This window comes from Equus przewalskii, chromosome 19 (genome assembly GCF_037783145.1).
Source record: "Equus przewalskii isolate Varuska chromosome 19, EquPr2, whole genome shotgun sequence".
Lineage (NCBI taxonomy): Eukaryota > Metazoa > Chordata > Mammalia > Perissodactyla > Equidae > Equus > Equus przewalskii.
In genome coordinates this window covers 35,703,809-35,731,439 of record NC_091849.1, presented here as the reverse complement: position 1 = coordinate 35,731,439, position 27,631 = coordinate 35,703,809, and the positions used below count along the sequence as shown (strand labels likewise).

The window sequence follows — 27,631 nt, the reverse complement described above, 5'->3', positions numbered from 1 at the left end:
AGAAGAGACACTCAATAAACACTTTTGAGTGATACTAAGAATAGTGATTGTTCATGTGCCAAGCACTTAATCCTCACAATGACCCTATAAGGTAGCTACTGTTATTATCCTGACTTTACCAACATGGGAACCAAAGCACAGAGAGGTGAAGAAACCTGACTGAAGTCACCCAGTTAGTAAGTGGCAGAGTGTACTTCCCTAGCCACTGTGCTGCACCTCACTCCTTCTGGGTCCTATAACTGGACTTGAGGGCGGAGGAGAGGAAATGCCAGGAGAGATGGACAGCAGACTGATCAATGATTCATTCCAAGAGCAGTTTTTATTTGGAAATGTGCCTCCGCAACTTGGTGGCAGTCTTTGCGCAGATGGCCCCTGGCTTGCTTGTTTCCTTTCTTTCCCAGCCCAGGGCACAGGGTCCTTGGAGTTAAGGCACTGGGTCAAGTTCTCAAGGATCAACATCCCAGACAGCCTCAGGGGTCTGGGGCCGGGGCCTGGGCCTGGTGCAAAAAATGAAGATTCCATTCTGGACTGTTTAATGGTTATAAGGCCTGGGGCCCCTGGCACCAGGACCTCAGCTCCCTCTTCTGCAGGGGCCGGTGTCACCCACAGGCCAGCTGTGGCCAGGTCCTGGTAGGCATGAGGTCTGGGGAAAGGGGCTAGCAGAGGCTAATTTTCGGGTGCTGGGTCCAGTTTATCTTCCTGAGGGGTGGAAGCCGAGATGGGAGACTCATCTCCACCATTGAGGGACTTTTGCGGCTCACTGCTGCTGGGCGATGGGGTCCTGTTGTCCCGGGATCCCCAGCGGGTCAGGCGCTTCAGGGAGGAGTCCCGGCGGGCAAGTAGGGAAGGCTGGAAGCCTGTGAAGGAGCTGCTGGTGGTGGGACGTTTGTCTGGTAGAGAAAAGGTAGGCATGAGGAGGGAGAAAGGTGCTGCAAAGGGGAGAGGTGGAGGGGCCTCACCTCAGCCCTCCGGGGAGAGGAGGACCTCCCGGCCTTCAGCGCTAGGTTGGCTCTGGAGACGTGGAGGTACCCCTTTCTCCCTCCCTTCTCCCTCCAAGGAAAGCTCCAGGGTCTACGCCCTCTCACCTCCGGGCTCAATTGGATGCATGAGCCGGTTCACCTGGACGTTCCAGTGTTTCACATTGGTGCTGGCCTGGCGCAACTTCCTCTGGGCAGCCTGTGGGGCAGGGCCAGGGGGAGTGGGTCAGGGCCACCACCCAAGACAGTGTATGGACCTTTGCACGTTCACAGGCCCCTCAGAACCTGACAAAGTCTATTGATCATCTCCCCAGAAAAACTCATGTATGTTCGTAAAGGGTATGTTCATAAAACAGAGTTGGCATCCAATTTCAGAGGACTTGTGAACCCCCAAAGGGTCAAAAATAATCGCAATTATAGTTTCTATTCACTAAGCTGCTAAGATGTGCTAAGTATGTTTATTATCTTATTTAACCTCCAGAGCAGAAGTTAACGGCAAACAAGAGCAAAAGAGGGTAAGTGACTTGCTCACATGGACACATACTGGGCTCCAAACCACCTCACCACACCACCTCTCAGGACCTGAGGCAAAAACCTCTGCTCCAGCATTGACTCAGCCATTAGCAGAGGTTGGGGGGGGGGGGGGGGGTGGAACCTAGAGGAACTTTCCCTTTCTATTTCATATATTTCTGTGTTTGAATTTTTTACAATAACTATGTAAGCCAACAAAGCAAAATAAAATAATCAATATTAATAAAAACAAAACATCAAGAATTAAAAAAAAAAGAACCCCTCTTCTCTGGAGATTTAGGCTCTAAGGAGTGGAGACAAAGTACAGGGATAGCAAGGTAGGGGCTTGGAAGAGTAAGAGGAAAAAATTTTGCCCAGATTAATAATAATGATAAAAATAGTAGCTAATGTTTCTTCAGCGCTTCCAACATACTCAACACCACGTCTTATTTTGTCTAATCTTCACAACAATGCTATGACCAGTCCTCTCTCCCAGATGAAGGACTTGAAACTCAGAGAGCTTTGGCAATTTGACAGAGGTCACACAGCCAGGAGATGATAGAGGTTCGAGGGAAGGTTCCCGAGCCCGCGCGTTAAAGCGCTCACTTCGGAGGCGGGCGGATGGGCTAGTGGTTAAGTTCGCACCCTCCGCTTCGGTGGCCCAGGGCTTCGCCGGTTCGGATCCTGGTGCGGACATGGCACCGCTCATTAAGTCATGTTGAGGCGGCGTCCCAAATGCCACAACTAGAGGGACCCACAACTAAAAATACACAACTATGTACTGGGGGGGGATCTGGCCTATCCCAGGCTATCCCCGCCTATCCCACCGCAGGCCTCACCTCCACGTCCTCGTCGGCCCGCTGCCGGTTCTGCCGCACCTCCTCCAGCTGCTGCTGGGCCTGCTGCAGGGAGCGGCTCTGCAGCGCCATCTCCTGCTGCAGCTCTTGCTTCTCCTGCTGCGCCCGCTCGATGTAGCGCTCCTGCTCCTCCTTCAGCTGCAGCAGCTGCTTTAGCTTCTCCTCCTCCTCCTCCAGCAGTCTGCCGGGCGTGCACTGAGTTGTCTCCAGAGCCAAGACACCTCGCAGGTGCTCAGCAGGTGGGACGGCAGGGGAGTCAGGGAGGGGACCCAGAACTGGTCCCTCAGTCCTACCTGGTCTGGGCTAGGCGCACGGCCTCCTCGTCTTGCCGAGCTTTCACCTCCAGTTGCAGGGCCTCCTGAAGCCTCTGCTGCATCTCCTCCAGCTCCTGGATGCGCTGCCGCTGCCGGGCAGCCTCCTCCTTCTTCAGCTCCATCTCAGCCTGCATGGAGGCCCGGGCCTGTGCCGGGACGCAGAGCCAGGTCAATGGGGGCCCGGGGTGGGAGGCGGCAGGTATGCTGCCCTTTACCCAGAGCTCTGCTGGGCCAGCCCAACTACTTTATGTCCGGGTTTCCTGACCTGATCCCTTCCTGAGAGCCTTGACTAGGTCAGATAATGATCAGTGAACAGATGTTACATGGGGGAAATGGGTTCGAGTCACCCCCTTCCTAGCACCAGCCTTAATAATTATTGCATATTATAATATAATGTATTATAATTAAGGCTGGTGCTAGAAAGGGAATGACTAATATAATTATAATTGTTTTGTTTTTGCTGAGGAAAATTTGTCCTGAGCTAACATCTGTGCCAATCTCCCTCTCTGTTGTCTGTGGGTCCCTACTCCAGCATGGTTGAGGAGAGGTGTAGGTCAGTCCCCGGGACCCAAACTTGCGAAGGCAGCCGCGGAAGCAGAGAGTGCAGAACTTAACCACTACGCTGCCGGCTGGCTCCAATTATAATTGTTATAACAACTAAAAGTGTTTCCTTGTTTGATCCTCATCGTACCTCTATCAGCAAAGTTCTGCTGGCAACAACATGTCACGGTAGGTAGCTGAGGCACAGGGAGACTAAGTAACTTGCCTGAGATCATAGGGCTCCTCGGAGGCAGAGCTGGGATTCAATCCACGCGTCTGTGGCTCCAGATCTCTAAAGAGATCTCTACATCTCTTAAACCCTAAATCGAATTGCCTTTACCCGCCTAGTCCGCCTCCACATTCGTCCCACCTTCCTGCCATCCTGTATTCCCCAAACTGGTTTTATCGTAGATTCAGATCAAGTCTAGCCCAACCCAGGCCGGTTTGGGGCCAAACCCATGCCCAATTCTGGAGACTTTAGCGGCTCCTCTATCCAAGCCCCGCGCCCCAGCCACGGTCTCCGCACCAGGCCCGGCTCTACACCTGGCATTCAGCTCCGGCCCCACCCATCCGTCGGCTCAGGCCTCGCCCGACGTCTCTCATCTCAAGCCATCCCTTGGCCAGGTTCCTGCACCTCCTACCCCTTCCTTTATTCCACAGGTCCCGCCACTGGCACAGGCCGGGTCCCACACCCATCTTTCAAGCCCACAGGCTCTGTCCCAACAGCCCCTCATTCCAAGCCCCGCCTCCACATGCAAGCCTCCGCCCACAGGCTCCGCCCTCGGCCCGGGCCCCGCCCCGGGCCCTCTGTTCCCAGGCCTCGCCTTCCAGCATCCCTCAGCCCACCGCGCCCCCGCGGGTGTGGGCCCACCTGCTCCGCCTCGCGCAACTGGCCCTCGAGCGCCTGCTGCAGCTCGCGGTGCTGGCTGCGTCGCCGCTCCTCCTCCTCCTGCAGCAGGCGCTCGGCCTGCCGCTGCGCCTCCTGCAGCAGCTCGAGTTCCTGAAGCTTCCGCTCTTTCTCCTCCTGCAGCTGCTGCAACCGCAGCAGCTCCTCTTCCTTGGCTGCCCGGCGTCTCTCCCGCTGCTCCCGCTGCTCGCGCCGCTTCTGCTTCAGGTCCTTGTGCAGCGACGTCTTCCCCTCGGCCTGCAGCCGGATCGCCGTCTGGATGGCTGCGGGAGGGAGGTCAGGGAGGACTAGCCGGGGGCTAGGGGGACCTCGAGCTGGCCCACCGAGTTCAGTCTCCAGCCTCTCGCTGGGCAAAGCGTTATCACTCCCTTTGCACAGATGAGGCGACTGAGCCCCAGCCAGACCCAGGCCACCCGGCCAGCACTCACCAGCCGTCCACTCCTGGCGCTGGCGCGTGTCTGAGGCGCTCATCTCGTAAGTGCGGGAGGCCGTCTTCACACAGAACATGCAGCGCTTCCCCTCTCTGTCGGGCAGCACCTGGGAGAGAGCAGGCGGCCCCAGACAGGCTGGCTTCACTGAGATCAGGGCCACCCCCCACCCCAGGGGTGCTCCAGCTCCTACCCCTCCAGGCTGATCATCTTCCCTGGGCACCCCTCCCGCTCTGCCAGGAGCCTGCGTGGCCCGGATTGGAGGTTAGTTATGGGGGTTGAGAAACTTCTCCATTTATTCATTCCATGGATATTCTGGAGTGTTTCCTGAGTGCTACTGCTTGTTCCAGGCGTGTGGGATACTGAGCTGTGCCTAACAGACCAAGTCCCTAAGCTTACATTCTAGCAGAAAATAACAAATAGCTAGCATGTATTGAGAGTCTTTTGTTCTAGAGCCTGTACTAGTGTTTTACATGCATCATTTTATTCACTCCTCCCAAACAACCTTGCCAGGCAGGCATGATTAGCTCCACTTTACAGAGAAAGAAACGGAGGCTCCGAGAGGTCCAAGAACTTGTCTGATTCACGCTGCCTGTTAGTGGTGGAGATGGGATTTCTCCCTGCTCTTTCCACAGTGACACCTCTTTCCTTATGTGACAAAAATGGACAGAGGCTAGGATGGCCATAATAATTTTTTTTAAATAATGCGTGTTGGTGAGAATGTGGAGAAATTGGAAGCCTCGTACACTGCTGGTGAGAATGTAAGATGGTGCAGCCACTCTGCAAAAACAGTTTGGCTGTTCCTCGAAAGTTAAACATTCAATTGCCATATGATCCAGCACTTCTACTCCTAGGTGTGTGCCCAGAGAAATGAAAACAGATGTCCACCTGGAAACTGGTACATGGGTGTTCATAGCAGCATTATTTACAGTAGCAAAAAGATGGAAACAACCCAGTGTCCATCAACGAATGAATGCATAAATAAAATACGGTATAGCTACACAATGGAATACTACTCAGCAATGAAAAGGAATGAAATTCTGACCCATGACACAACATGGATGAGCTTTGAAAATGTTATGCTAAGTGAAAGAAGCCAGGCACAAAAGGACAAATATTGTGTGATTCCACTTATATGAGGTACAATGAATAGGCAAATTCATGGAGACAGAAAACAGAATGGAGATTACCATTCTGATGGTACCAATCAGAATGGAGATTCCCCCAGGAGCTGGGGGAACAGAGATGAGCCATTGCTTCATGGGTGCAGTTTCTGTTTAGGATGATGAAAAAGTTTTGGAAATAGACAATGGTGATGGTTACCCAACATTGGGAATGTACTTAATGCCACTGAATTGTACACTTAAAATGGGTAAAATGGCAAATTCCATATCATATATATTTTTTACCACAATTTTTAAAAAGTGTTTTTTTAAGCCTCTAAAATAATAATAGACAGAACCAAGACAGGGGAACGGGGCAGGGGAGAGAGGGGAGGGTTGTGGAGACAGAATAGGGAGGTATAGGGTTACCAAAGGGAATGGAATTTGGGTGAAAGAGAAAGATGTTTAAAGAGGATTTTTGGAAAGTTTTGCTATCTAGTGTGAGGCATAAGCCATCTCCTCTGAAATCTTTAGCAAAATTCACATTATTCACCAATGACTTTAGTATTTGATTTGCAGTTTTGGTGTTTGTTTTTTCTTAAATTTTTGAGGAAGATTAGCCTTAAGCTAACATCTGCTGTCAATCCTCTTCTTTTCACTGAGGAAGACTGGCCCTGAGCTAACATCCGTGCCCATCTTCCTCCACTTTATATGTGGGACTACCGCAGCATGGCTTGCCCAGCGGTGCCATGTCCGCACCCAGGATCCAAACCAGCGAACCCTGGGCTGCCAAGGCGGAAGGTGCGAACTTAACCGCTGCGCCGCTGGGCAGGCCCGTGCAGTTTTAGTTTTTAAAAAAAGTGCTGACATGGGTGAGAATGGCCTTGAGGCACCCAGGTATAGTCGGGTCACACCCATCTAAGTAGAAATTTGTCACTGTGTCTTTTCCCCGTTTGCCCGCCTCCTGACCCCTGTGCCTCCACACCTCACTGGAGCCCCCCCTCCCTGGGCCGTGAGGTGTGCTCTGCCCCTTCGCCCATCCCCCTCACCTCCACACAGCACTGCGCGTCCAGCGGGATAGTGCCCCTTTTCTCCTTGCACTCTTCACTCCCAAAATAGCAGAGGCAGCTGGGCTGCAGCTGGAACCAGCGTTCTGCCCAGTTCCTCCTCAGGTGCCCTCGCTTCCACAGGTAACCCTGCCAGCCAGAGCAAAGTCAGAGGCTTCCCTGGGCCCCCCCTTCACCCCTCCTCGGGGTCCTCCCCTAGTTCCCAGCTTGGCCTGACCTGTTTCAGGACATCTTGAATGAGCTCCTGGTAGACCTCGTGGATGGCCATGCTGAGGGTGTCCCGCCCCACGCCTCGCAGACAGCGGCCCGAGTTGAAGAGCTCCAGGAACTGCCAGACACTGAGTCCCCCGGTGGCCTGGGCTGCCTGGGCCTCCTGGGCCAGCAGCTCCTCCAGCTCACCCAGGCCCACCTCCAAGCACATGCTGCTGAGCACCTTCTTCAGCAGGTATTCCACCTGCAGGGGGAGAAGGGAGGCCTGGTGACTACAGCCAGCAGTGTTGCTGGTGCCAACACCAGGGGGCGCTCCCATCTGGCTCCCCCAGCCTGGCCAGAGGTGACTAGGGACAGGGGTTTTGGGGGGCCCAGAGGACTAAATGCTGGTGGACACCAGGGTAGAGATTTAGGAGGGGATCTTGGAACCTCAACTCCAAGTCAGGCATCCATTCGCCTCTGCAACCTCCATTCCTTCCTGCCTTAAATTAAGGGCAGGGTGGAGGTGGGAGCTGAGGGCTGGGGGCCGGGCAGAGGCAGCAAATGATAGAAAATATCAGAGGGGGTGCAAGGGCCCTCTCATCAGAACTCTTACTCTGAAGATGACAAAACCAAGGCCCAAAGGGGGAAATGACTTGTTCTAAAGCACAAAGCAAGTTGGTGGCAGCCAGAACTCAATTCAGATCTCCTGAATCTCATTTGAGTCCTTATTCCAAGCCCCAACCCTGGGGATGCTTCCCTCATGGGAGGGCAAGGGGTTTGGGGGTGGGGGTAAGCAGGGCAGGCACAGGAAACCTGTTACAGAGGAACAGGAAGTGGTGGTTGGGGTACATCCTGCTGCAGTTTGTTCACACTGCGTGTTGATCACAGCAGCAAGCAGCCTTCTAGCCTCTGAGGCCAACTTGCACTGACTGGCAGGGCTCTGACAAGGGTGCCCAGCCAGGCGTCTGTGTAGATGGGCTCGTGTCCCTCTCCTGCCCCAGCAGCGTCTTGGGAAGCTCCAGGACTTTCACTCTGGGGGCTACTGGGGCTCAGCCAGGAGTGGGGTGGCGCACACCAGTTCAGGGCTCAGGTGGCTCCTCTCACCCTTCCCACAAACGGAAGCAAGGACACAACTCTGAGTGCAGTTGGACATGCCGGGACTTCCTGTAGACAGAGAGGACTCCTTCCATGTGTACCCTCCTCTAAAGACCTAAATTCACCCTGGTGTCTTCACAGCCACCCAGAGGGCTAAATGGTCAGGAGAAGGCTAAATGGACAGGGGTGAGAGCTGGGGAACAGAGGGAGGGTGCAGGCTGACTGAAAAGCGGGGCACCTGCCCTGGCTTCACACATGGCTTGAGGAGGTAGGGGCCTGATTCCAGGCCTCTACTCCCAGCGTGCCCTCTAGGAGGCCCTGAGCCGAGTCTGCTTGGCTTGCCTCTAAACTGTAGAAGACAGGGAGAATCTGGAAGCGGGGCCAGACTTGGTTGTCCACCTGGAGTAACTGGAGAGATGTCCCAGGAAGGTCTCCCTTCCCCTCCTGGAGCACCCTTCTCAGATCGCCACAGTGTCTAAGATCCTGCCATTTGATCTGAAATGTTTTCATTTTTCAATGCCCAGTAACGTATCCGGCATTTACACCTCTGTGTAAGTGGGATTCCCAGATCACTTTCCCACCCTCAGGGCTAGCCGAGCCCTGAAGGAAATGTAGTTTTGGTTCTCCTGGGAGAAGGCACAATTGCCCTGATATGGGTGGTTGTAGGCGTCTGTAGCTGGGTGTGGACACGTACCAGCATGGAGAGACCAAGAAGGAAGGGGATGTGGGAAAGCACAGAGGTGATTTGGCTTCCTTCATGGTTTTGCTGAGGCCTGGCCCAAAATGATTCAGTCCCTGGGGTGCTGTCACCCTTACCTCATCAGGAACCATGATCAGAGGGTACTTGTCTTCAGACAGGAAGTTGAAGAGGCACCAGAGGCGGAAGGCATCCTGATTGGAGAGCATGCTGTTCCCGTTGCTATCCACCCGATAGTTCTTCTTGGCCGTCAGGGTCCAGCACAGCTCATCAAAGTGCTCCTTAACGAAAGCTCCCTCCTCCACCTGCCACCAGGCCTGCAAGTCAGCCAAGAAGGCTGCCCCGTTCCTGCTCCACCACCGAACTAGGCTCCAGCTGGTTTCTTGGGGTCGTCTATTCCCCTGCTCCCCACCCTGCCAAGTTGGGGCTCTAACTTGAGGAATCCATGAGCTGATTATCAGCTAACTAGCTGGTCCCAACCACCCTGTCCCCACCCAACACACATCCACACCCACCCAAGTCCCCTGCTAACAGAGAAACTTTAGTCACTCAGCCCAGGGGAGAAAAGGGGAAGCCCCGGGGGAGTAGACAGACAAGAAGAACCTGAGAAGACAGTGACAGCTGGGAGGAGTGTAGGGGGTTCAGCACTGGGGAGAAGCTGCAGAGCCCCTTGTAAAGGTTATAGCTGGAAGCTGGAGGTGGGCCCAGGCAGGGATGGGGTGAAAGGTTATGGGAAGGATGGAGGCTAGGATAGAGATGAGGGAGATTGAGGGTGAGTTAAGAGGGGCAAGGAGGGAGCAAGTGGCTGGGGTGTGAAGGATGGAGATGGGAGAGCAGGGATGGACAGAGGGGACAGAAGGAAGAGTTCACAGCGGGGAGGAGTTGGGGAGCCCACGTATTGGGGTGCTGGTCAGGCCGGGAAGTGGGGAGAGGTTAGAGGTGCCCCCCTCCCCAGTTTGGCCCCACCTTGTCCAGGATGTACTTGTTGAGGTAGGGCATGTATCCCTGGCTGGACACGGGGCCATCATCATCATCGCGGAAGTGCTCCTCCAGAGCCACGGGGTCGTGTGGGATGTGCAGGACCGTGTACAGGTTGTGGGACAGCACCTGAGAGAGAGTGGCAGTTTGCCTTTCTGTGTCCCAACCAAAACTGGGCCAAGGGACTGCTCCCACCTCCCTGCTTGTCCCCACCTCCACCCTGGCTCAATCCTCTGCAAACACTATTCAATTCAATCATAACCAAAACTTACATATATATATGTGTGTGTGTGTGTATATACACACAATATATATAATGGAATATTAAGCCATAAAAACAAATCTTGCCATTTGTGACATCATGGATGGATCTTGAGGTTAGATAAGTTAGAGAAAGACAAATACCATATAATCTCACTTCTATGTGGAATCTAAAAAAACCCAAGAAAACCTCAAGCTTGTAGACACAAAGAACAGATTGGTGGCTGCCAGAGGCAGGGAGTGGAGGGTGGGTGAAATTGGTGAAGGGAGTCAAAAGGTAGAAACTTCTAGTTATAAAATAAGTCACGGGGATAGAAATGTACAGCGTGATGACTATAGTTACTAATACCGTATTGCATATTTGAAAGTTGCTGAGAGAGTAGATCTTAAAAGTTCTCATCACAAGAAAAAAAAATTTTTGTAACTATGTACGGTGACGAATGTTAACCAGACTTATTGTGGTGATTATTTCACAATATACACAAATATTGAATCATTATGGTGTACACCTGAAACTAATGTTATATGTCAACTATTCCTCAATAAAACCAAAAAACTAAAACTTATACATTTACTATACACCAAGCCCTGAGCTAAGCACTTTACATAGAATTCACTTAACCCCGACAACTGTTAATATCCCCATTTTACAGGTGAAAAACCCGCTAGGCCCTGAGACATTAAATACCTCACTCAAGGTCACAGAGCTGGCAGAGCTGGGATTCAAACCCAGGCAGCCGTACTCTTAGCCACTTCATGAAGTGGGGCTGTCCTCTTTCTGCAGAGAAGGACCCTGAGGCTCAAGCGATTCAGTAACTCACCCAAGGACCCACAGTACCCACAGTGAGCAAGAGCCTGGGATTCAAATCCGGTTCCACAGATCCCAAAGCCCAAGTGCTTCCTATGATGCTGGGCTGTCTGCAGGGAGGTGGCCTGTCACCCCCGGGCAGGAGCCCCGAATTTATCATCATTTCCATCAAACACTCAGTGTTCGGGCTGCAGTGTGCCTAGCACCCAGGGGTGTCTGCTCTGGGAAGGGCGTGTGCAGCGCCAGTCGCTGCCTATCTGAAGATGGAAGGGAGATGGAGAGGGCTCAAAGAAGGGTTGTGAAAAATGGTTCGTGGGACGTGGAGGACAAGGCCTAGAACAGATGGCGGCCATGACAGTGTGGAGGGGAAGCACGAGACGGTTAACAGACCTGTGATATTAGGACAAAGAGGTTGAAGTTTGAACAAGGAGATCAGGAAAAATAAAATTGCCTTGGGGTAATTCTGTTTCAGAACTTATCACAGAGTGCATGATTAAAACTAGTTGCCGCTGCACACCTACTATGTGCTGGCCACTGTACGAGGTTCTTTCTATACCCCATGTCTCAACTCCACGACAATCGTGATACACAGACATTATTATGCCTGTTTTTCAGAGGAGGATACCAAGGCTTGGAGAGGTTAAGAGTAAATGGCAGAACTGAGGTCGGAACCAGGTGTGCCTGGCTCTGAAGGCTGGCTTGACTCCCTGTTAAAATATTGGCCCTGTGGCCCAGTGGTTAAGTTCACATGCTTTGCTTTGGCAGCCCAGGATTTTGCTAGAAGGACCCACAACTAAAAAAATATTCAACTATGTACTGGTGGGGGGGGGAGGGCTTTGGGGAGAAAAAGGAAAAAAAAAATCTTTAAAAAAATATTAGGGGCTGGCCCCGTGGCCGAGCGGTTAAGTTTGCGTGCTCTGCTGCAGGCGGCCCAGTGTTTCGTTGGTTCGAATCCTGGGTGTGGACATGGCACTGCTCATCAAACCACGCTGAGGCAGCGTCCCACATGCCACAACTAGAAGGACCCACAACGAAGAATATACAACTATGTACTGGGGGGCTTTGGGGAGAAAAAGGAAAAAAATAAAATCTTTAAAAAAAAATATTAGTGCTGAGACTGCCTCTTTCCCCAACGAGATTGTGAGCTCTGGAGACAAGGTCTCTGTTCATTTTTATGTACCACAACATGTATGTCCTCTTCTGCACACCAAAGGCAGTCAATAAATGCTATATTTAAGGGCTGCTACTGCTAACAGCAGTTAACCTTGGAATCAGTGCCACTGAGGCAGGAGCTGGCAATGTCTCAGAGATGGTGTGTGTGCCAAGTCTTCATTTCTTTATTCTCCTTTGTGAGAGGAGGGAGAGAAAGGATTGAGACATCTCCTCAGTGTTCTCCTGGGCCTCAGGTCCAACTCAGCAAAGTGGGAAGTTGAGGGGCCCAGCAATAGGGTCAGCATTTCTCTTTTCCCGCACTTTCCTCTGGGCAGACATCCCTGACCCCCACCTCAGCCCTCATTCCCATGCTCTTCAGAGGATCTCGTGCGCCATCTTTGTTTTTTCTTTCTCTTGTTCTATAGGACATGTGAAGTATCTTCCTGAAGAACTCTGCCCCCCTCCTTTATTTTGGTAATAGAGCCTTGATTTTCCTTTGAGAAGTACCTTGCTCCCCTTCTGAATCTCTGTAGTACTGACCATTTGCACCCCTACCCCACCTGGCTACAGGGGTGGGCACACTGGAGTCATGGTGAATCATTTAAGAATGGACACATGACCAAATCTGGGCCCAGGATAATCAGCCCTAGGAGTTTTGCTTCCTCTAGTGGAAAAGAGATATACTCTTTCCATGGGATGGTTAAACTGTTTGAAGGTAGATGAAGCTGACATCTTTGTCCCTGTGTAGGAAACGCCTGCTTAAGAATAAAGCCAGCAGTGAAAAAAGCAGAGTCAAGGGATAAAGAGAGCAATCATTTGAGGACCTGGATCTAGCCATGCCTGAAGCCAATACTATGCTTGGAGTTTTGGTTATGTGAGTCAACAAATAACATCTCCGTTAAGTCATTTTGAGTTAGATTTCCATCACTTATATCCAGAAAAGACCTGACTAATACATCTGTGGTCATAGGATACCAATCCTCACTCTAAGAGGTACCAATGGCTCAACGCTTAGCACTTAAAATCCAGGGGACAGACACAAGAGAAATAGCCACTTCTGCAGCGACAGGCGTTATTTTAAGAGTTTCACATATTTCTACTTGCTGCCTCTTCACCCCGTTTCAAAGTACCCATGTCCTTATCTTTCTTGGAACCTCTTAGAAGCTTTCTGCATAGCCTACCAAATGGCTACACTCCACTGAGGAGGTGGGACATGGAAGGGACCCTCACTTCCTAGCTGTGGGGGCTTGGATAAACTCTTTTACCCTCTGAACCTCAGTTTCATTGTCAGTAAACCAGGATAATACCCACCATGCAGAGGGGCTGTGAGGATGGAGTGAGATGATATATACAGAGTGCCAGTGTTAGGTCTGCACAGAGCAAATGTTGGTTCCCTTCCTGTATAGAAAGGGCGATGTGTTGCCTAACACACTGACGTAGAAGCAAAAGGCTGATAATATCAAGTACTGAGGAGGCAGTGGAGAAATAGAGACTCCAAAGATCTCCTGCTGAAGTGTGAACTTGTAGTCTTTCTGGAGGGCAGAATCTATCAAACTTAAAATGGGGCATGACTCCAGCATTTTTTTTTTTTGGAGGAAGATTAGCCCTGAGCTAACATCCACTGCCAATCCTCCTCTTTTTGCTGAGGAAGACTGGCCCTGAGCTCACATCTGTGACCATCTTCCTCTACTTTATATGTGGGATGCCTACCACAGCATGGCTTGCCAAGCGGGATGCCATGTCCGCACCTGGGATCTGAACCGGTGAACCCCGGGCCGCTGAAGCAGAATGTGCGAACATAACCGCTGCGCCACCGGGCTGGCTGTGACCCCAGCATTTCTAATCATCCAACCTACAGATGCTCAAAGGAACAGAGCTACATGTACAGTACAGGAATGTTCATGGAAGCACTGTTTATAGTGTGAGGAACTGGAAACAGCCGGAGGCTCCTTCGGTATGGGACAGGGACACCGTGCCATGGACCCATGTGTGTCGGTAAGATTTTCGTTCTGCCAAGTGTGTGCTCATGGGCAAGTGATTTAACTTCTCCGGGACCTTGGTGTCCTCCCCTGCGGGGATAAGCAGGAGCCCTGCTCCACCGGGTTCTTCAGAACGAAGGGCTCACGGCAGCACCTGGCGCACAGTGATTGCTTAAGAAAAGCTGTGAGCTATTTTATTATTATACTTGTATGAACAGACATGGAAAGATATACATAAGATACTAGCAGGTGAAAAAAGCAAGCTGTAGAATGAAACGTTTGTAAAATAAATATGTGTGTAAAGATTAGGTTGAACCATATCAAACTGTTATTTTAGTAGGGTGAAACAATCGAATGTCAGCAATTTCATCTGGTTCAACCTACTATGTTTATTTGTACACAGAAAAGTCTAGAAGACTCAGCAAACTGTTAACGGCTATCACCCTGCCACCCTTTAACGTTATATTTGTCTTTGAATTTTTTTTAACCAGGAACACGTTTTACTTTTATAATAAATTTTATCTTTTTAAAAATTATGTTCTTCTGCACTCTGTTTTTAATCAGGAGCATATATTGTTTTATGACAAAATTTTAATACTATAGAGATAAAAAACAAAGGGTGCCATTAACCACTGTTATTAACGTCCCCCGCTGTTAGTTGCTCTGTAATAACATTCTTTCGCTGTCCCCTGTTTGTGTGAGCGTTTCTGGGCGTTCCACATTCCCTGAGGGCAGCAGGGACTCAGTACTCAGTCCTGATTCCAGAGTTCAGTACAACGTCCCCCACACGCTGACCGACTCCTCAAGTCTAACTTCAATTCTCCAATGGTTTCCTATCCTTCTCACAGTAGAATCTCCAGTCCTTCCAGAGGCCTTGGGCGCCCTGTGACCTCACCCCTCTTGCTCACTTCTCTCCAGCCACTTGACATTCCTCAGACAGGCCAGGCCTCAGGGCCCCTGCACTTGCTATTCCTTCAGCCTGGAACATTCCTCTCCCAGGTGATGGCATGGCTCACACCCTCTCCTTCTGGTCTTTCCTTAGATGTCACCTTCTCAGGGAGGGCTTGTCTGACCATTTTATTTAAATCTATAACCCCACACCCTCTACTCCCCACACTCCCTATCCCCATATCTGCTTTATTTTCCTTCATGTCATATGTCATCTTCCGTCACGTGATACATTTTTACTTATTAATCATCTGTGTTCTCTCACTAGAATGTCAGCGCCACAAGGGTGGGGATTTTTGTCTGTTTTATTCACTGTTGTATCAGCGGCACACAACGGACACAATAAATATCTGTTGAATGAACTTAAACACTTCATGGGGAGAAGCAGGAAAAATACAAAAGTCAGACAGACCTGGACTGACTCTCTCTGAGCAAATTAACCTCACTGGGCCTCAAGTTTCCGCATCTCTAAAAAGGGGGTCCGAGGAGGTCATGTGCAAACCCCCTGCCACCCCAGGATAGAAGCTGCCACACAGCGCACAGTTATTTGAGCTGTTCCTCTCCTTGCTCACTGGCCCATGCTGTCCTCTAAGACCTCCCTTCCTCACCTGTGCCTTTTGCCAGTGGAATCTGAGCAGCCCGGGCCAGAGGCTCTGAGTCCTGTGAGCCGTCAAGTGTCAGGACAAGGAGGAGTCAAAGGTTCCAGACACTCAGGGCTTAGGGCCTCTCCCCAGAGAGCTCAGCAGACCTCAGACGGCCAGGCTTCCTGTGCCTGTGGGGGGCCAGGGAGGGCTGACAAGAGGAGGGTCATGTTGGAAAGGAAATGGCAAGGGTGGAGGCCAGCATGGGCAGGAGCTCACCTGCTGATTTCAATCAATCCTCAGCCCTGGAGGCAGAGACTCTCATTATCTTCATTTCACAGATGAGGATGTCAAGGCTCAGCGAGGGGAAGAGTCTCGCCCAAGGTCTGACTCTAAAGCCCCACTCTTGATCTCTATGTTACACTGGCCAGGGCAGAGCATCAGAATCACCTGGGGAGCTGGTGAAACCGAAATATGCTGGGGCCCGCCTAGACATACTGACTCAGAGTTTCCAGGGGTGGGGTCCAGGTGTCTGTAGTTTTCACAAGCTGCCATTCGCATTCCCCCAGAGAGGACTCCCACAGTCTCCCCCACCCACCCACGAAGCCGCTGACCTCTGGGTTGGCAGCCATTGACCTTTGAGAGGCTTCATGTATTCACTCTTTCCTCCAGGGGCATGTGGGCGAGTGGTTTTCCTCTGGGGGCTTGGGAGTTCCCTAAAAACTCAAGTGCTGGAAAGGGGCGGGTGCCAGGCCCATGGTTCTATAGTTTCCAGCTTTCAGGAGTAGATGCAAATGGGGATTTGGGGACCCTTAAAAGCACTGAGCAACGACTGCAGAGAGAATGAATAACCTCCCTCTCTCCTAGATGGCCTAGAGTCTTTAAACGTATCTAGGTGCTAAATGAGTCTTTTAAAACATACAGAGCCTTTTAAGAGTTATTGAACGTATTTTTCTCAGCCAGTGGGTACTAAAAGCATAACTGCGATCATGAGAGAGGAGCACTGGGAATTTTCAAAGGTGGGAATCTCTGGATTAGCTGTGTGTCTGCTCAGAGCAAGGAGGGGCTGGAGGGGTTGGGTGTGGGCATCAAAGGAAAGACAGAGGCTCAGAAAAGGGAAAGGAGAGGCTGCATCAAGGATCAATTTCGTCTGTTTGATGTACTTCGTTAAAATTTATTTTCGTAGGCTAGCTGGATAGCTTGGTGATCCCCAGTTCAACTCTCTAGCTTTACAGATGGGAAACTGGAGGTTCAGGGATGGGTGGTAACTTGCCCACGGTCACCCAGCTGGGGAGCAATACAGGTCAAAGCCTGTGTGGCTCTGAGTCAAGTGCTCTGCACATCATTGAGTCATCCTCCCCTTCCTCCCCATCCTAGCCTGAGGAGGTCAGCAGCAGGTGGGGGTCAGGGCAAAGCGGACGACCTCAGCCAGCAGATTCCTGGACTGGAGTTGTTCTTAATTTCCTCTCTAACAAACAGAAAGTTGTTGTCCCTCTCCAGAGAAGGCAGAGCGGAAGCTCAGAGACTCTTGGTAAGCAAGAGACCCTCCCTGGGTCCCAGGACTGCCCTGAGTGCTGGTTGGAGGCTCAGAAGCCTGGAAGACCTGACAGAGCCAAGTAGGGGTGCCCAGTCCGCCTTCCCTCTGCTCCTGCCAGTCAAGGGGAAGTGGCAGGCCTGCTGCCTCCTGAGATCCTCATGAGCCGGAGACATGCAGCTCCATCCACACCCCCATCCCAGGCCCCTCCCCCCATGTGACAGTCATGGAGGAAGGAGGCCAAATTCTCAGCTGATCCCCCACCAGGCCTAAAACCGAAACTGCTCCCCTAGGGAAGAGAGTGTGGCCGTTGGGAAACCCATCATTCCCAACGTTCCCTGGCCTGCAGCCCTCTGTCAGGACAGCTACTCACTCCTAAAATTCTTTAGAGAAGGAGGCTCTGGGGACCCCGCAAAAACTCACAGTTCTCAACTCCTGAGGAATTTTGTGCTCTACCTAAATCCACCCTGGGCAGAAATGTCATTCCTATTGGTCTATTTTTACTTTTCCCAAACCAACTGGACAAAGGCCATTGTACCCTCAACAGGAATTCAAAGAGAGGAAAACCTGTCTGATCTCTCCCCTAAGGCTCCTCTTCTCCAGAGAAAACAATCCTGCTTCCTTGGGCTACTTCTCAGAGCCCTTGCTGTTCTTCCTCCTCCCTCCGGCCTCGCCACGGCTTTGCCAGCGACAGCCCTTCTGCCAACACGTCAGGGGAGATGTGGTGACTGTCACAAGCAGACATAAGCTTGCCCTGGGCCGGTACAGGTCTCCTGCCTGGTCCCAACTGAGCACCCCAAGGCCATGGACAGTTTTAATGAGGACAAGCTAACCCCAAGATCTTTTCCCTTCTGCCCAAGTCTTTTCAGGGGTGGGAGTGGCCCTGCTGGCATATCTCTCTCATCTGCTTCTTCCTCTGACTTCTGACCACTTCTCTATTGCTCTTTTGCCTTTCCGGCATCCCCACCCCCAACACTATCACTACTTCCTCCCATTCGAGCATCCACCACTACGAGTTTGGGAGAGAACTGTCTTCCCTATCCTTCCCTCCTATGGCAGGGGCCCTACCATTTCTGCCCGACTCACCACCTGGCCCGAGACCAGATTCCCAGAGTGGACAAGTTATCTGTCGAGTAGGAGAGAAATCTACCATTGATCCCGTGTGAGCAGAGACGCTGAAGGCAGCGGGCTCAATTTGAGCTGTGATGTGGTAGAGACAGTGGACTGTTCAAGCATGCAAGCTCCCCATGGAATCTTCCCTGCGAATACTCAATCTGTGGGGGCGGGGATGGGGCATTGACCCAGTTAGAGGCCAAGACAGAGGTTAGGAAAACGGAAACCACCTGAGGGCTGTACCCTCCATATGTAAGAGGCACAGAGAGCCTGGAGAAGTCATAGGGGCCACAGATAATGGAGAGGTAAAAAATGATACTTTGGAGACAACAAACTATGGAGGTTGAGATTGCTCCCACAAGATATTAAAGGGGCAGAGTCGGAGGTGGATGTAGGGCCCAGTTTCTGCAGGGATGGATTTTGCATGATCCGCCCTTCTTCTATGTATACGGAAGACCCCACTAGACGGCATGATCTGCAATAAAATAACTTAAGTAGAACGTGAGGAAGAACCCGCCTGTTGGGAAGTTCTCCTAAATGATCAAAGGTGGTAGTCAACTCTCTTTCCTGGTAGAGTAAAGGATCATTTATTGGGTACTCATAGGTCTAGCTAAGGGATAGATTATGGGATAGGACCAGTTTGGGACATCCAAGTTCTTTGCGTCCAAGTTCAGCAAGGCAGAGGGTTGGAATGGGGGTGGGGCACAATGCCTATCCTGTCCCATTCATCTCTCTCAGGTTTCCAGATACCTCTACCTTGGTCAGTAAGAATGGAGGTTTCCTTGAGACTGCATCCCTCTCTTGGGGGTGCCCAGGGGACACACCAGGAATCTAGAGCCTAACCTCATGCGAGGTACATAGTTAGTGCTCAATAAATATTTGTAGAGTGAATGAATGAACCCCAAGGCAGGTCCCAGGGAGCTGAGGCCTCCCCTGCTCCTGTCTCCCAGTGTTCCCTGTTTCTAATGGCCTAGGCCTTTGCTTCTTCCCCACTAAGCAGGGTGCAGAAGGCAGCACTAACCCAGGCCTGGAGGCAGAAGGAGAGCAGTTTTCCGGCATTCCAGGAATTCTCTAGGGCCAAGTAATGAACTTTAGGGCAGTCACTGACAGGGCTCTTCCTGGGATCAGGTTCCAGCCTCTCCCTACCTGAGGTCTCAAGGCCTAAGGTAAACTGTTACCAACCTGGTGTGTAGGGGGAGGGGGATAGTGAACTGGGCAGCAGTATAATGGGGTCTTCAGTCCTTGCCCCTTACTGGGTCTGTCCCACCTGGGAGACAGGGCTCAGAGGAGTTGTTCTCCTGCCAAGGGTGACGGAGCCAGCCTGGTCTGGGACTGGGAGAGGCTCTTTAAGCCTCTCTCTTAGCTCAGGGAGGAAGTGACAGACAAGTACTAGCTAACTGTCTCTCTTCAAAGCCAGAAGGAAGCGGCAGGAAGGAGTAGGGTGCGTGCCTGAGCTTGACTCTGGGGAGACATGTGTGCTCATCAACTGGAGTCTGGGATGTAGCCTGGCTCGTGGCCCTCAGAACCCACGATGCCACCTCCACCCTCCTGACAGTTAGGGGGCAGGGCTCTGGGCGATGGCTCTGCCTGTACCTCCGCGGGCCTCTGGAGAGTGGGCAGTAGCATCCACCAGGCCATGTTGCCCCGGTTAGTCAGTACCAGCCCCCACCCCAGGCCTAGGCCTCTGGATGGCTGGGTGACCCGGCAGCAGCACAGTGTTCACGCCTGGCTCCCAGATGGCAGGGACCAGTGAGGTGCCCGCCTCCCCTGGGCCCCAGGTGCCCCTCACCTTGAGCTGGGACTTGGAGACCTTGCCGCTCTTCTCTACATCCAGTGCGGTGAAAGCGTACCAGATGGACTTAAGCAGCTCCTTGCGCAGGGCCATGGCTGAGGCGCCCGCCCGGTTGGGGGCGGCTCTGACACCGAGATCCGGTTTCAGGAAATGCAAACGGCTGCAGAGACCGAGACCGCAGAGAGGCCATGGCGCAGAGCGAGAGCTCCACCTGCCTGCTTGCGCAGGCTCCCCATGCTGGTGGAACCGGCCCGTTGCTCTCGCAGTGCTTGGTGGCCCCACTCCCTCTGCACAGGAACTGGGGACCAAACCCTGGGGACCTAGAGCCCCAGTTCTGTTCAGCCTGGTTCCCTGGGCGTGAGGCCCTTTAGAAGCCTCCTCTGTCCCAGAGCCTGCTGGGGCTTCCTGGGCTCCTGGAGGCGGCTCACTGAGGGAAAAAGCAAGCCCATGCTGACTTTGGAGTCCAATAGGAGGAGGGGGGGGGTTCCTGTCTCAATTCCACACTTACAGGGGGGCGCTCAGATAAGTTACTTAACCTCCTTGAGCAGTTTCCTCATTGGTAAAGCAGGAAAAACACCACCTTGCAGAGTTGTAAGAAGGTCAGAATGATGTAAAGCACAGAGTAGGCCCTGGATGAAGGCATCTACCACCTCTGCGGTGGTGGGGTTCCTCCCAAGTGGGAGAAAACAAAGGCAACAACACAGAATTGGAGGAGGAACTGGGCCAGGGCACCTCTCCAGGTCAGGCGAACTCGGCACGTGATGAGCTGCCTCCCCATCCTCTAGGCTTTGGCTCTAAAAGGCACTCACAGCATTGCCCACTCTGGGGCCCTCTGGCCCTGAAGACCTGGAGACTGTTTCTGAAGCACTTGGGGGTGAGCTTTGTGGTGGGGCCCAGCTTCAGGGGTGCTGGCAGCATGAGGCTTGGGATTCACGGCCCTCCACATCAGTGCTTCCATCTCTTTAGATCCAATGCGTGTGAGGGCTGGGACACACCCCTGCCAGGAACGGTGGACATGGATGCTGAAAACCCCACTCAGGCAAATGAGATAACCCCCTCCCTGGGGGCATGCCCCAGCCACCTCTGCTTCCATGGGGCTGGTTGCAAGAATAAATGGGAGCCTGCCAGGCAGCCCAGGAGAGGATGCCTGGGTTCGGGGAGAGGGTTCCATTCCTAGGTGGCAGGAGGGAGGTTGGGGCACATCCATCACAGTGGAGAGACAAAAAGAGGCACCTCCACTCCCTGCAATGTTCCTGCGCAGGAGGGGGCAAACCTCAAGTTCTTTCCAGCAAGTCCCTTCCCCTGCATCCCTTCCTTTCTGCCGGGGCTGGTCTGGCCCTATCATGCACTTTTCAGTGAGGTCCGACTGTGGCTTTGGAATTCCCTAGCATGGCCCAAGACACCTAGGTGGGCACCGCCAGAGCTGGGTACCAGAGCCAGGACTTCAGCACCAGGGCAGCAGAGGCATCAGAGATCCTCAATAACCTTGGCAAAGGTACCCCCGACCCCTATTCCAGTTGAGACTTTGCCCACTTGGAGTAGCTGACTGTGTGCAGCGTGTATGCAAGGGGTGGCTAGGTCTGGAGGGGCTCTGACTACGTGACACAAGGTAAGGTGGGAAAAACCAGATTCCTCCAGCCCAACCATCCTGAGGCCTGAGATCCAACCAGAGCCTGGCAGCACTGGTCACACTGGTCCTGCTTGGAGACCCTGGAGCCCATCTGCTCAGCCGAGGGCAGAAAGCCACTGGGAGCTCCCCAGGGCTTATCTTACACCCAGGCTTCCTCCCACCTGTGCTCCTGGCCGGGCAGTCCCAGCAGTCCAGCACCGAGGCTCAGTGGGGTCTACATCAGGGATCCAGGGCTAAGAACCTGATCGGACTGGCCCTGCCATCAGGGCCCAAAGCTGAAAGGAGGGAGGCAGGGACCCAGGTGGAAACTTGGAACTTTTATTAAATACTCATTCACCCATTTGCCACCACCGCCCAGAGCAGGAAAAAAAATTATCAAAATGGAATTAAAAAACAAAACAAATTAAACCCAATCCCCAGTATGTACAAGGCTGCTCCTTGCCTCTCTGCCACAGAGAGGTTTCGGGGCAGCTGGGGGGAGGGGTGCTGGGCACCTTTTCTCCAGCGACCAGCCCCTGAGCAATTCTGACTGCAGTGGCAGAAAGTCCCTGCTGCCAAGTGGCCAGGCATCTCAGCTGGCCTCCGGGGAGGTGGTTATTGCTGGGAGGGGCAGGGCTGGGCCTACTCTGCCCCTTCTGGGCTGAAGAGCTGCCTGCCTCTCGCCTGATGGACAGTGACCAGTCAGAGTGGAGGACCAGTCCTCACAGCAGCCCCAGTCGCCACCTGAGAGGGGGAGTGGACTGAGGGCGGGAAGGGTGTTCCCTGGAGGGAGGAGAGTGAGCGTCCAGCTGATTCTGAAGGGAGGACGCCCGAGTGCAGCCTGGTGATCAAGCTTGTCCTCCTTAGCTCCTGAGCATGACACACTCCCCTGATTCTAGATGTCCAACTCTCCTCTTGGGCAAGGCCTCTGTTGCCTTCTGTTAGGCTGTTTTCCTCCTGCCTTCTCGCCCTGGAGACCTACGTGGCCACCTTCCATGCGTCAGCCACAGCCTGGGCTCTTGGAGGCAAGCATGCCGGTGAGGCATAGCACCTCCTCCAACATGGTGTGGGAATCAGCTCTCTTGGGCTCAGCAGCCGCTCTCTGACTCTGTGGTCTCCAGGGTCACGGCCCCCCGCTGCATGGCAGCAGTGGCCACGCTGATGGCCTCCTCTAAGGTCTGCTGCTCCTCCAGCTGTGAAGGGGATGAAGAAGGAAGGAGAGAGTGAGACCCTCCCTCCTAGATTCTAGCGGTAGTAGTATGTGGCCTACTTTGTTGAATGCCCTCCATCTACCCAGTGCCACATGCAGAGCACTTAGTTGGGTCCCAATAAACAGGAAGTTCACTGATAAAGAATCCTATTAGGCTGGGCATGGCTAGGGAGTCACAGAATGGTCCAGAGTCAGAGGAATGGGCTTGCGCACAGAAGGGAATGACTCATTGGAGAGGACCTCAGTAATCATCTACTAAGCCTCCTTATTTTCCTGATGAAGAAATGGAGACATGAAGACATGAAGGGCTTAGACCACCAGGTAGACTGCCAAAGAAGTTATTCTGAAGGCCGGAAGGGGCTTCACCACTCTGCCTCAGTCAAGAAAGAGCCTGAGACAGATGTGTGGAAGTAGGCAGAACGGGATTTTTCCTCTGAAATGACCTCTTTTTGAGCCAAATGCCCTTCTCTTCCAGATCTCCATCTAATCCCCCTCCCCTCCTTGTTCCCTTTTCTGGTGGTGGGATCCCCCCAGGCCTCTACTCACCTGCACAGCAATGTGTGTTCCGTTGGCTGTGGCCAACAGCGCCACCTGTTGATGATGAAGGGATGCTACACTTGAGTCCTCGGCCACCACAGCCCCGGAGGTAATGATTGTGACCTGAAATACAGAAGAACGAGGTTTCCCAACCCACCTACATTGCTCTCCCTACCCCCAATCCAAACAGAAATTCCTCCAAGCAAGGTGACTGGGAACAATCCAGAAGGGAATGGATAAAACCATTATAGGTCAGATAATTAGCTTGGGGCTCAGAGCTAAGTGAGGTTGTGTTTTTCTCTAACTTACGGAACTTAATTTAGGGATTTTGAATCATAAGGACAGAGCTGTAAAAGGCCCCGGGGACAATTTAATCCTCTCATTTGAAAATGGACTGACGGGGCCGGCCCGGTGGCCAAGTGGTTAAGTTCACGCGCTCCGCTGTGGCGGCCCAGGGTTTTGCCGGTGCGGACATGGCATCGCTCGTCAGGCCACGCTGAGGGGGCGTCCCACATGCCACAACTAGAAGGACCCACAACGAAGAATATACAACTATGTACTGGGGGCGGCTTTGGGGAGGAAAAGGAAAAATAAAATATTTAAAAAAAATACATAAATAAATGAAAATGGACTGAAGTCCACGGAAAAGTGACTTGCCTTTGGTAGCAAAGCAAATTAGGGGTAGATTGAGATTTAGAAATTGTCCCTTGACCCCCAGTGAAATGCTTTTCAAGACGAGAGTTGCTGATGGCCCAGAGGAGCTGTGGGGAAGACCCTTTTCTGTGGGGGACCTCAGAAGAAGGCTTGAGTGGTTTAGCCTGCACTTTAACACCCACCCCACAGAAAGGAAAGACAAGAGAACAAGAAACCCCAAGCAAACCGCCTGGTCATACGGGCTGCGTCTGGGTGCCATCAGCGCTGACCATGGTGACTGTATGTGTGCCAGATGTGGCAAGGTCATCGTCATGACTGGGGATGGTGAGGGTGGTGCTGCCATGCTGTGTCACCATACTGATGGCACTCCCCAGGGCCTGCAAATCTTCTGGGGACAGGCTGACCTGTGGACAGGAAGAAGATGAGCTAGGAGTGCAGTGGAAGGTTGTCTGAAAGCCACTAGGCAGACATCTGCTCTCCCAGACAAGGTTAGCTTATCGGTAAACTAGATTAGCTTCATGTCACAGATGTGGAGGGGGTCAGAGACAAGCAAGTAAAACAGGTCTTAGGTTGCAAAGAGAGGCTACACCAGAATTCTGCTGATCACTTCTATTTATCACCACTTTGCCTCAGGGCTCTGTTCCATGCAATTCAGGGTCTCCACCTAATTTCATCCTCAGGTCAACTCCAAAAGGCAAGGTGCAGTCGACAGTGAGGGTGCTGAAAGGGGTCAGGTTACACTGCTGGCTAGAAACCTCAGGCTTCCAGACCCTACACCATGCTCTGGCCCCTACACCAATGTGCCTCTCTTGAGAAGGACATCCAAGTGTCTCATTCAGATGATGGCCTCCAAGTAAAGAGGGAAACTACCAACTGTGCTCCAGAACTCCCAGAGAGTGAGCTGGAAGCATGAGGAGGAGGAGGGGCTATGTTACAAGATTTGGCACCCTCAGCCTCAGCTCTCCAAGATCCATAAGGCTAAAAAGAGAAGCTAGGTAGAGGTAAGGCTGTCAGAACTTTGGAGCTCCCTAGAGAGAGTAGGAAATGGTACCAGAGCCAGAGTGGCCCACCCCACCACTAGCCCCAAGGCCTGTACCTGCTGGGCACCATCCTGAGTGATGAGAGCCACCTGGGGGGCCCCATCTTCCTCTGTCACCATGGCCACTTGGGCTGAGATGTCATCACCCTCTTCTTTCACCTCCGAAAGGTAAGCAATGCGGGGTCGTTTGGGTGGCGGGCTCTCCTCGGCTGCAGAGGCGGCTGGGAGAGGAGAGCCCAGGCTGACACCTGCCACTGGATGGCCATGGGGAGGTCTGGCTTGTCCCCACTCTCACCTCCTGCCCACGCCCCTCACCCTCGAGCTGCTGCTGCTCATAAAGGGCCTGCTCGCTCTCCTCCGTGGCCTCCAGCTCGCCGTGGGCACTGCGCTTGTGCATGGCCAGGGTGGAGGTCTGCCGGTAGGTCTTGCCGCAGGTGCTGCAGGTGTAGGGCTTGCAGTGTGTGTGCACCACATGGTGCTTATACAGGCTCGAGTACTCGGTGAAGCGCTTCCCGCAGCCTGGCACCGTGCAAACGTATGGCTTCTCCCCTGGGGACACTGGGCTGTGAGGGGGGTGGGAACTGGGGCTGGCAAGGGGGAAACTAAGGGGACAGGGTTGGGGGAGGGGGGTTGGTGAAGGGAGAGCCAGAGGGAGGGAGAGGGAGTGAGACCTGGGACTCTGAATGGACAGAAATGGGGAAGATGGCCAGCGGAACACAAGAGGGGACGTGAGTGTGGGACCACTGAGTCCAGAGACAAGGTGGAGAGAAAAATGAGGGGACGGGGTAAGTCTGGGGCTAGTGAAGGGGCTGGTGGGGGTGCTGGGGGCTTGTAAGGTTGAGGGTTGTGAATAGAAGAGGCAGGAGAGAGAGAGGGATGACTGACATGTCAGTGTGATGGTAGAGTGGGGGACACGTGGCTGAGAGATGACACAGAAGGCTGGACGAGGGACGTAACACTGGGGAGGGTGAGGATACACAGGAGTCATATGGACAGTGGGTGAGGTGAGGAGCTGAAGGTGACATTTCACTCTGCTTTTTCCCCACCGTGCCTGACCCGGGCCTTTTTCCGGGAGCTCAGCTGGAGGGACAGAATCAGGGTGGGTGCTGAGAGGTGGCAGGGAGCTGAGAGGGCTGGCAATACCCGTCAGATTGGACCTAATGGAACAGAGGAACCTCTCACTGCAAGTGAAAGAGTGGTTCGGGGATACGTGCAGAACCACAGAATCCCCTCGCCCCGCCCGCAGACCAGCCTGGAACGGCCAGCAGAGAAGGGCTCTGGGCTGGGAGTCGAGAACATGTCTCAGGTCAGAAGCCTATGGCAGAAGGGACTGGGGCCTCAGAGGGGGTGGTCCTCACATGCCAGCTGGCCCACCTGTGTGAATGCGCACGTGATTCTTGTAGTTGGTGGCGCTGGTGAAGCCACGGCCACAGTGGGGCTCGGGGCAGGTGTAGGGCCGCTCGCCCGTGTGGGTGCGCACATGTACCTTGCGGATATTAGATGTGGTGAAGGAGCGGCCGCAGCCCTCGAAGGGGCACCGGAATGGGCGTTCACCTGTGGAGATGGGGTGTGTGAGGGCTCCCTCAGGAAGGGGCCTCATGCTGGAGCAAGGAGCAGGGAGAGCACCAGACTCCAGGTCTGAGTCTGAAGGGGGCATGGGAGGGTAGGGCCCAGCCTACCGGTGTGGGTCCGGACGTGCTTCTGCAGGTCTCCCGAGGTCTTGAAGGCCTTGCTGCACAGCTCCTCTGGGCACTTGTATGGCTTCTCACCAGTGTGGGTGCGCACGTGGCTCTTCAGTCCATAACCTGTCCGCACGCGGGAGGGAGGGCTGAGAGGAGCATTCAGTGGGCCTCCTGCTCCTCTGGCTCCTCTTCCTAATTCAGAGGCTCTCCACCTGAAGGCGTGAGACTCCAGACCTCCTTTGCACAAGAAGCCTGTGTCTGCCTCTATCCCACCCCTGCCTGGACAGAGAAGAGCTGGAAAAGCCTACTCTGCTCTCCTTCCCTCTCCACGGGCAGCTGGTGCCATTCAAAACATGAGTGTGAGAGGGAAGCTAGAGAACCTGTGGCTACATGCCCTAGATTCAGAGGGAAAATGAGGCCCAGGGACACGATGGCCTATCACACGCCCCACAGCTGGTCCATGTCAGAGGTCACACAGAGGCCGGGTCTCTCTACCAACCCCCCAGGCTCCTGCTGCTGGCCCAGACCATGCTGCCTCTCACTTCCATAACTGGGTTTCCTCCAGAGACAGCGCCCTGCAAGTCAGCACACTTGGGCAGCAGTTTCTCCGCGAAGGCAGCTTCATGTTGGGTTCCCCTGAGGGAGTTCCCAAAGCTTGTCTAGAATCCTCTGTCCTCAACTGGAAGTAGTCCTCTTTTGGTCTCCATCCAGGTAAGTTACCTGTGGCAAAGGCCTTTCCGCAGCTGGGGAAATCACACCTGTATGGACGGTCACCAGTATGAGCTCTTTCATGTACCTGTGAGGACAAGCACTCATGTAATTCAGAGGGACAAGGGTATAAATGGGCTCTTGGGTTCTCTTTAGGGCCCAGAGTATCAGTATTGGCCACCTCCTTTATTTTGCCTCCTCTTCAGCTGAGAGGCCTACTTCCTCCAGAGAGCCTTCCCTGATTCTTTTCCCTCCCGCACTCTTCATGTGTCCCGGCCTCCTGTGCTGACATTTCTGTACATTCATCCCTTCCTTCTAGTAGGTAATGAGCAACTTGAGGGCAGGGACCAGTTCTAGTC

At 53.1% G+C, this 27,631-nt stretch overlaps 2 protein-coding genes across 39 annotated transcripts in view; both read right to left on the bottom strand.

Moving 5' to 3' along the window:
- Window positions 1-300: 300 nt before the first annotated feature.
- Window positions 301-20,049, bottom strand: DEF6 (DEF6 guanine nucleotide exchange factor). 2 transcript variants are annotated; one of them, XM_070585922.1, is made up of 11 exons: window positions 19,831-20,049; window positions 9,654-9,794; window positions 8,807-8,992; window positions 6,921-7,157; window positions 6,686-6,832; window positions 4,534-4,642; window positions 4,070-4,368; window positions 2,638-2,804; window positions 2,327-2,525; window positions 1,086-1,176; window positions 301-890 (listed from the first exon to the last, which is right to left on the bottom strand). In XM_070585922.1, exons 1-11 carry the CDS (start codon window positions 19,924-19,926, stop codon window positions 667-669), a joined length of 1,896 nt encoding a protein of 631 aa, XP_070442023.1. In that variant the 5' UTR covers window positions 19,927-20,049; the 3' UTR covers window positions 301-666. The 2 variants fall into 2 exon arrangements, with proteins under 2 accessions (XP_070442023.1, XP_070442022.1); XM_070585921.1 differs by having other exon boundaries at window positions 8,807-9,004; window positions 19,831-19,987.
- Window positions 20,050-21,767: 1,718 nt separating this feature from the next.
- The window catches only part of ZNF76 (zinc finger protein 76), a 31,750-nt gene continuing 25,886 nt past the window's right edge, over window positions 21,768-27,631 (bottom strand). For 31 of the 37 annotated variants that reach the window (XM_070585935.1, XM_070585933.1, XM_070585934.1 and 28 more), the window contains 8 exons: window positions 27,285-27,360; window positions 26,562-26,687; window positions 26,257-26,436; window positions 25,198-25,431; window positions 24,940-25,103; window positions 24,083-24,247; window positions 23,199-23,312; window positions 21,768-22,635 (listed from right to left, as the gene is read on the bottom strand). In XM_070585935.1, the coding sequence (XP_070442036.1) occupies window positions 22,531-22,635; window positions 23,199-23,312; window positions 24,083-24,247; window positions 24,940-25,103; window positions 25,198-25,431; window positions 26,257-26,436; window positions 26,562-26,687; window positions 27,285-27,360 (1,164 nt within the window). In that variant the 3' untranslated portion in view covers window positions 21,768-22,530. Of the gene's footprint in view, window positions 22,636-23,198; window positions 23,313-24,069; window positions 24,248-24,939; window positions 25,104-25,197; window positions 25,432-26,256; window positions 26,437-26,561; window positions 26,688-27,284; window positions 27,361-27,631 lie in introns of all 37 variants that reach the window. The other 6 variants (XR_011530058.1, XR_011530055.1, XR_011530056.1 and 3 more) reach the window with 1 other exon arrangement.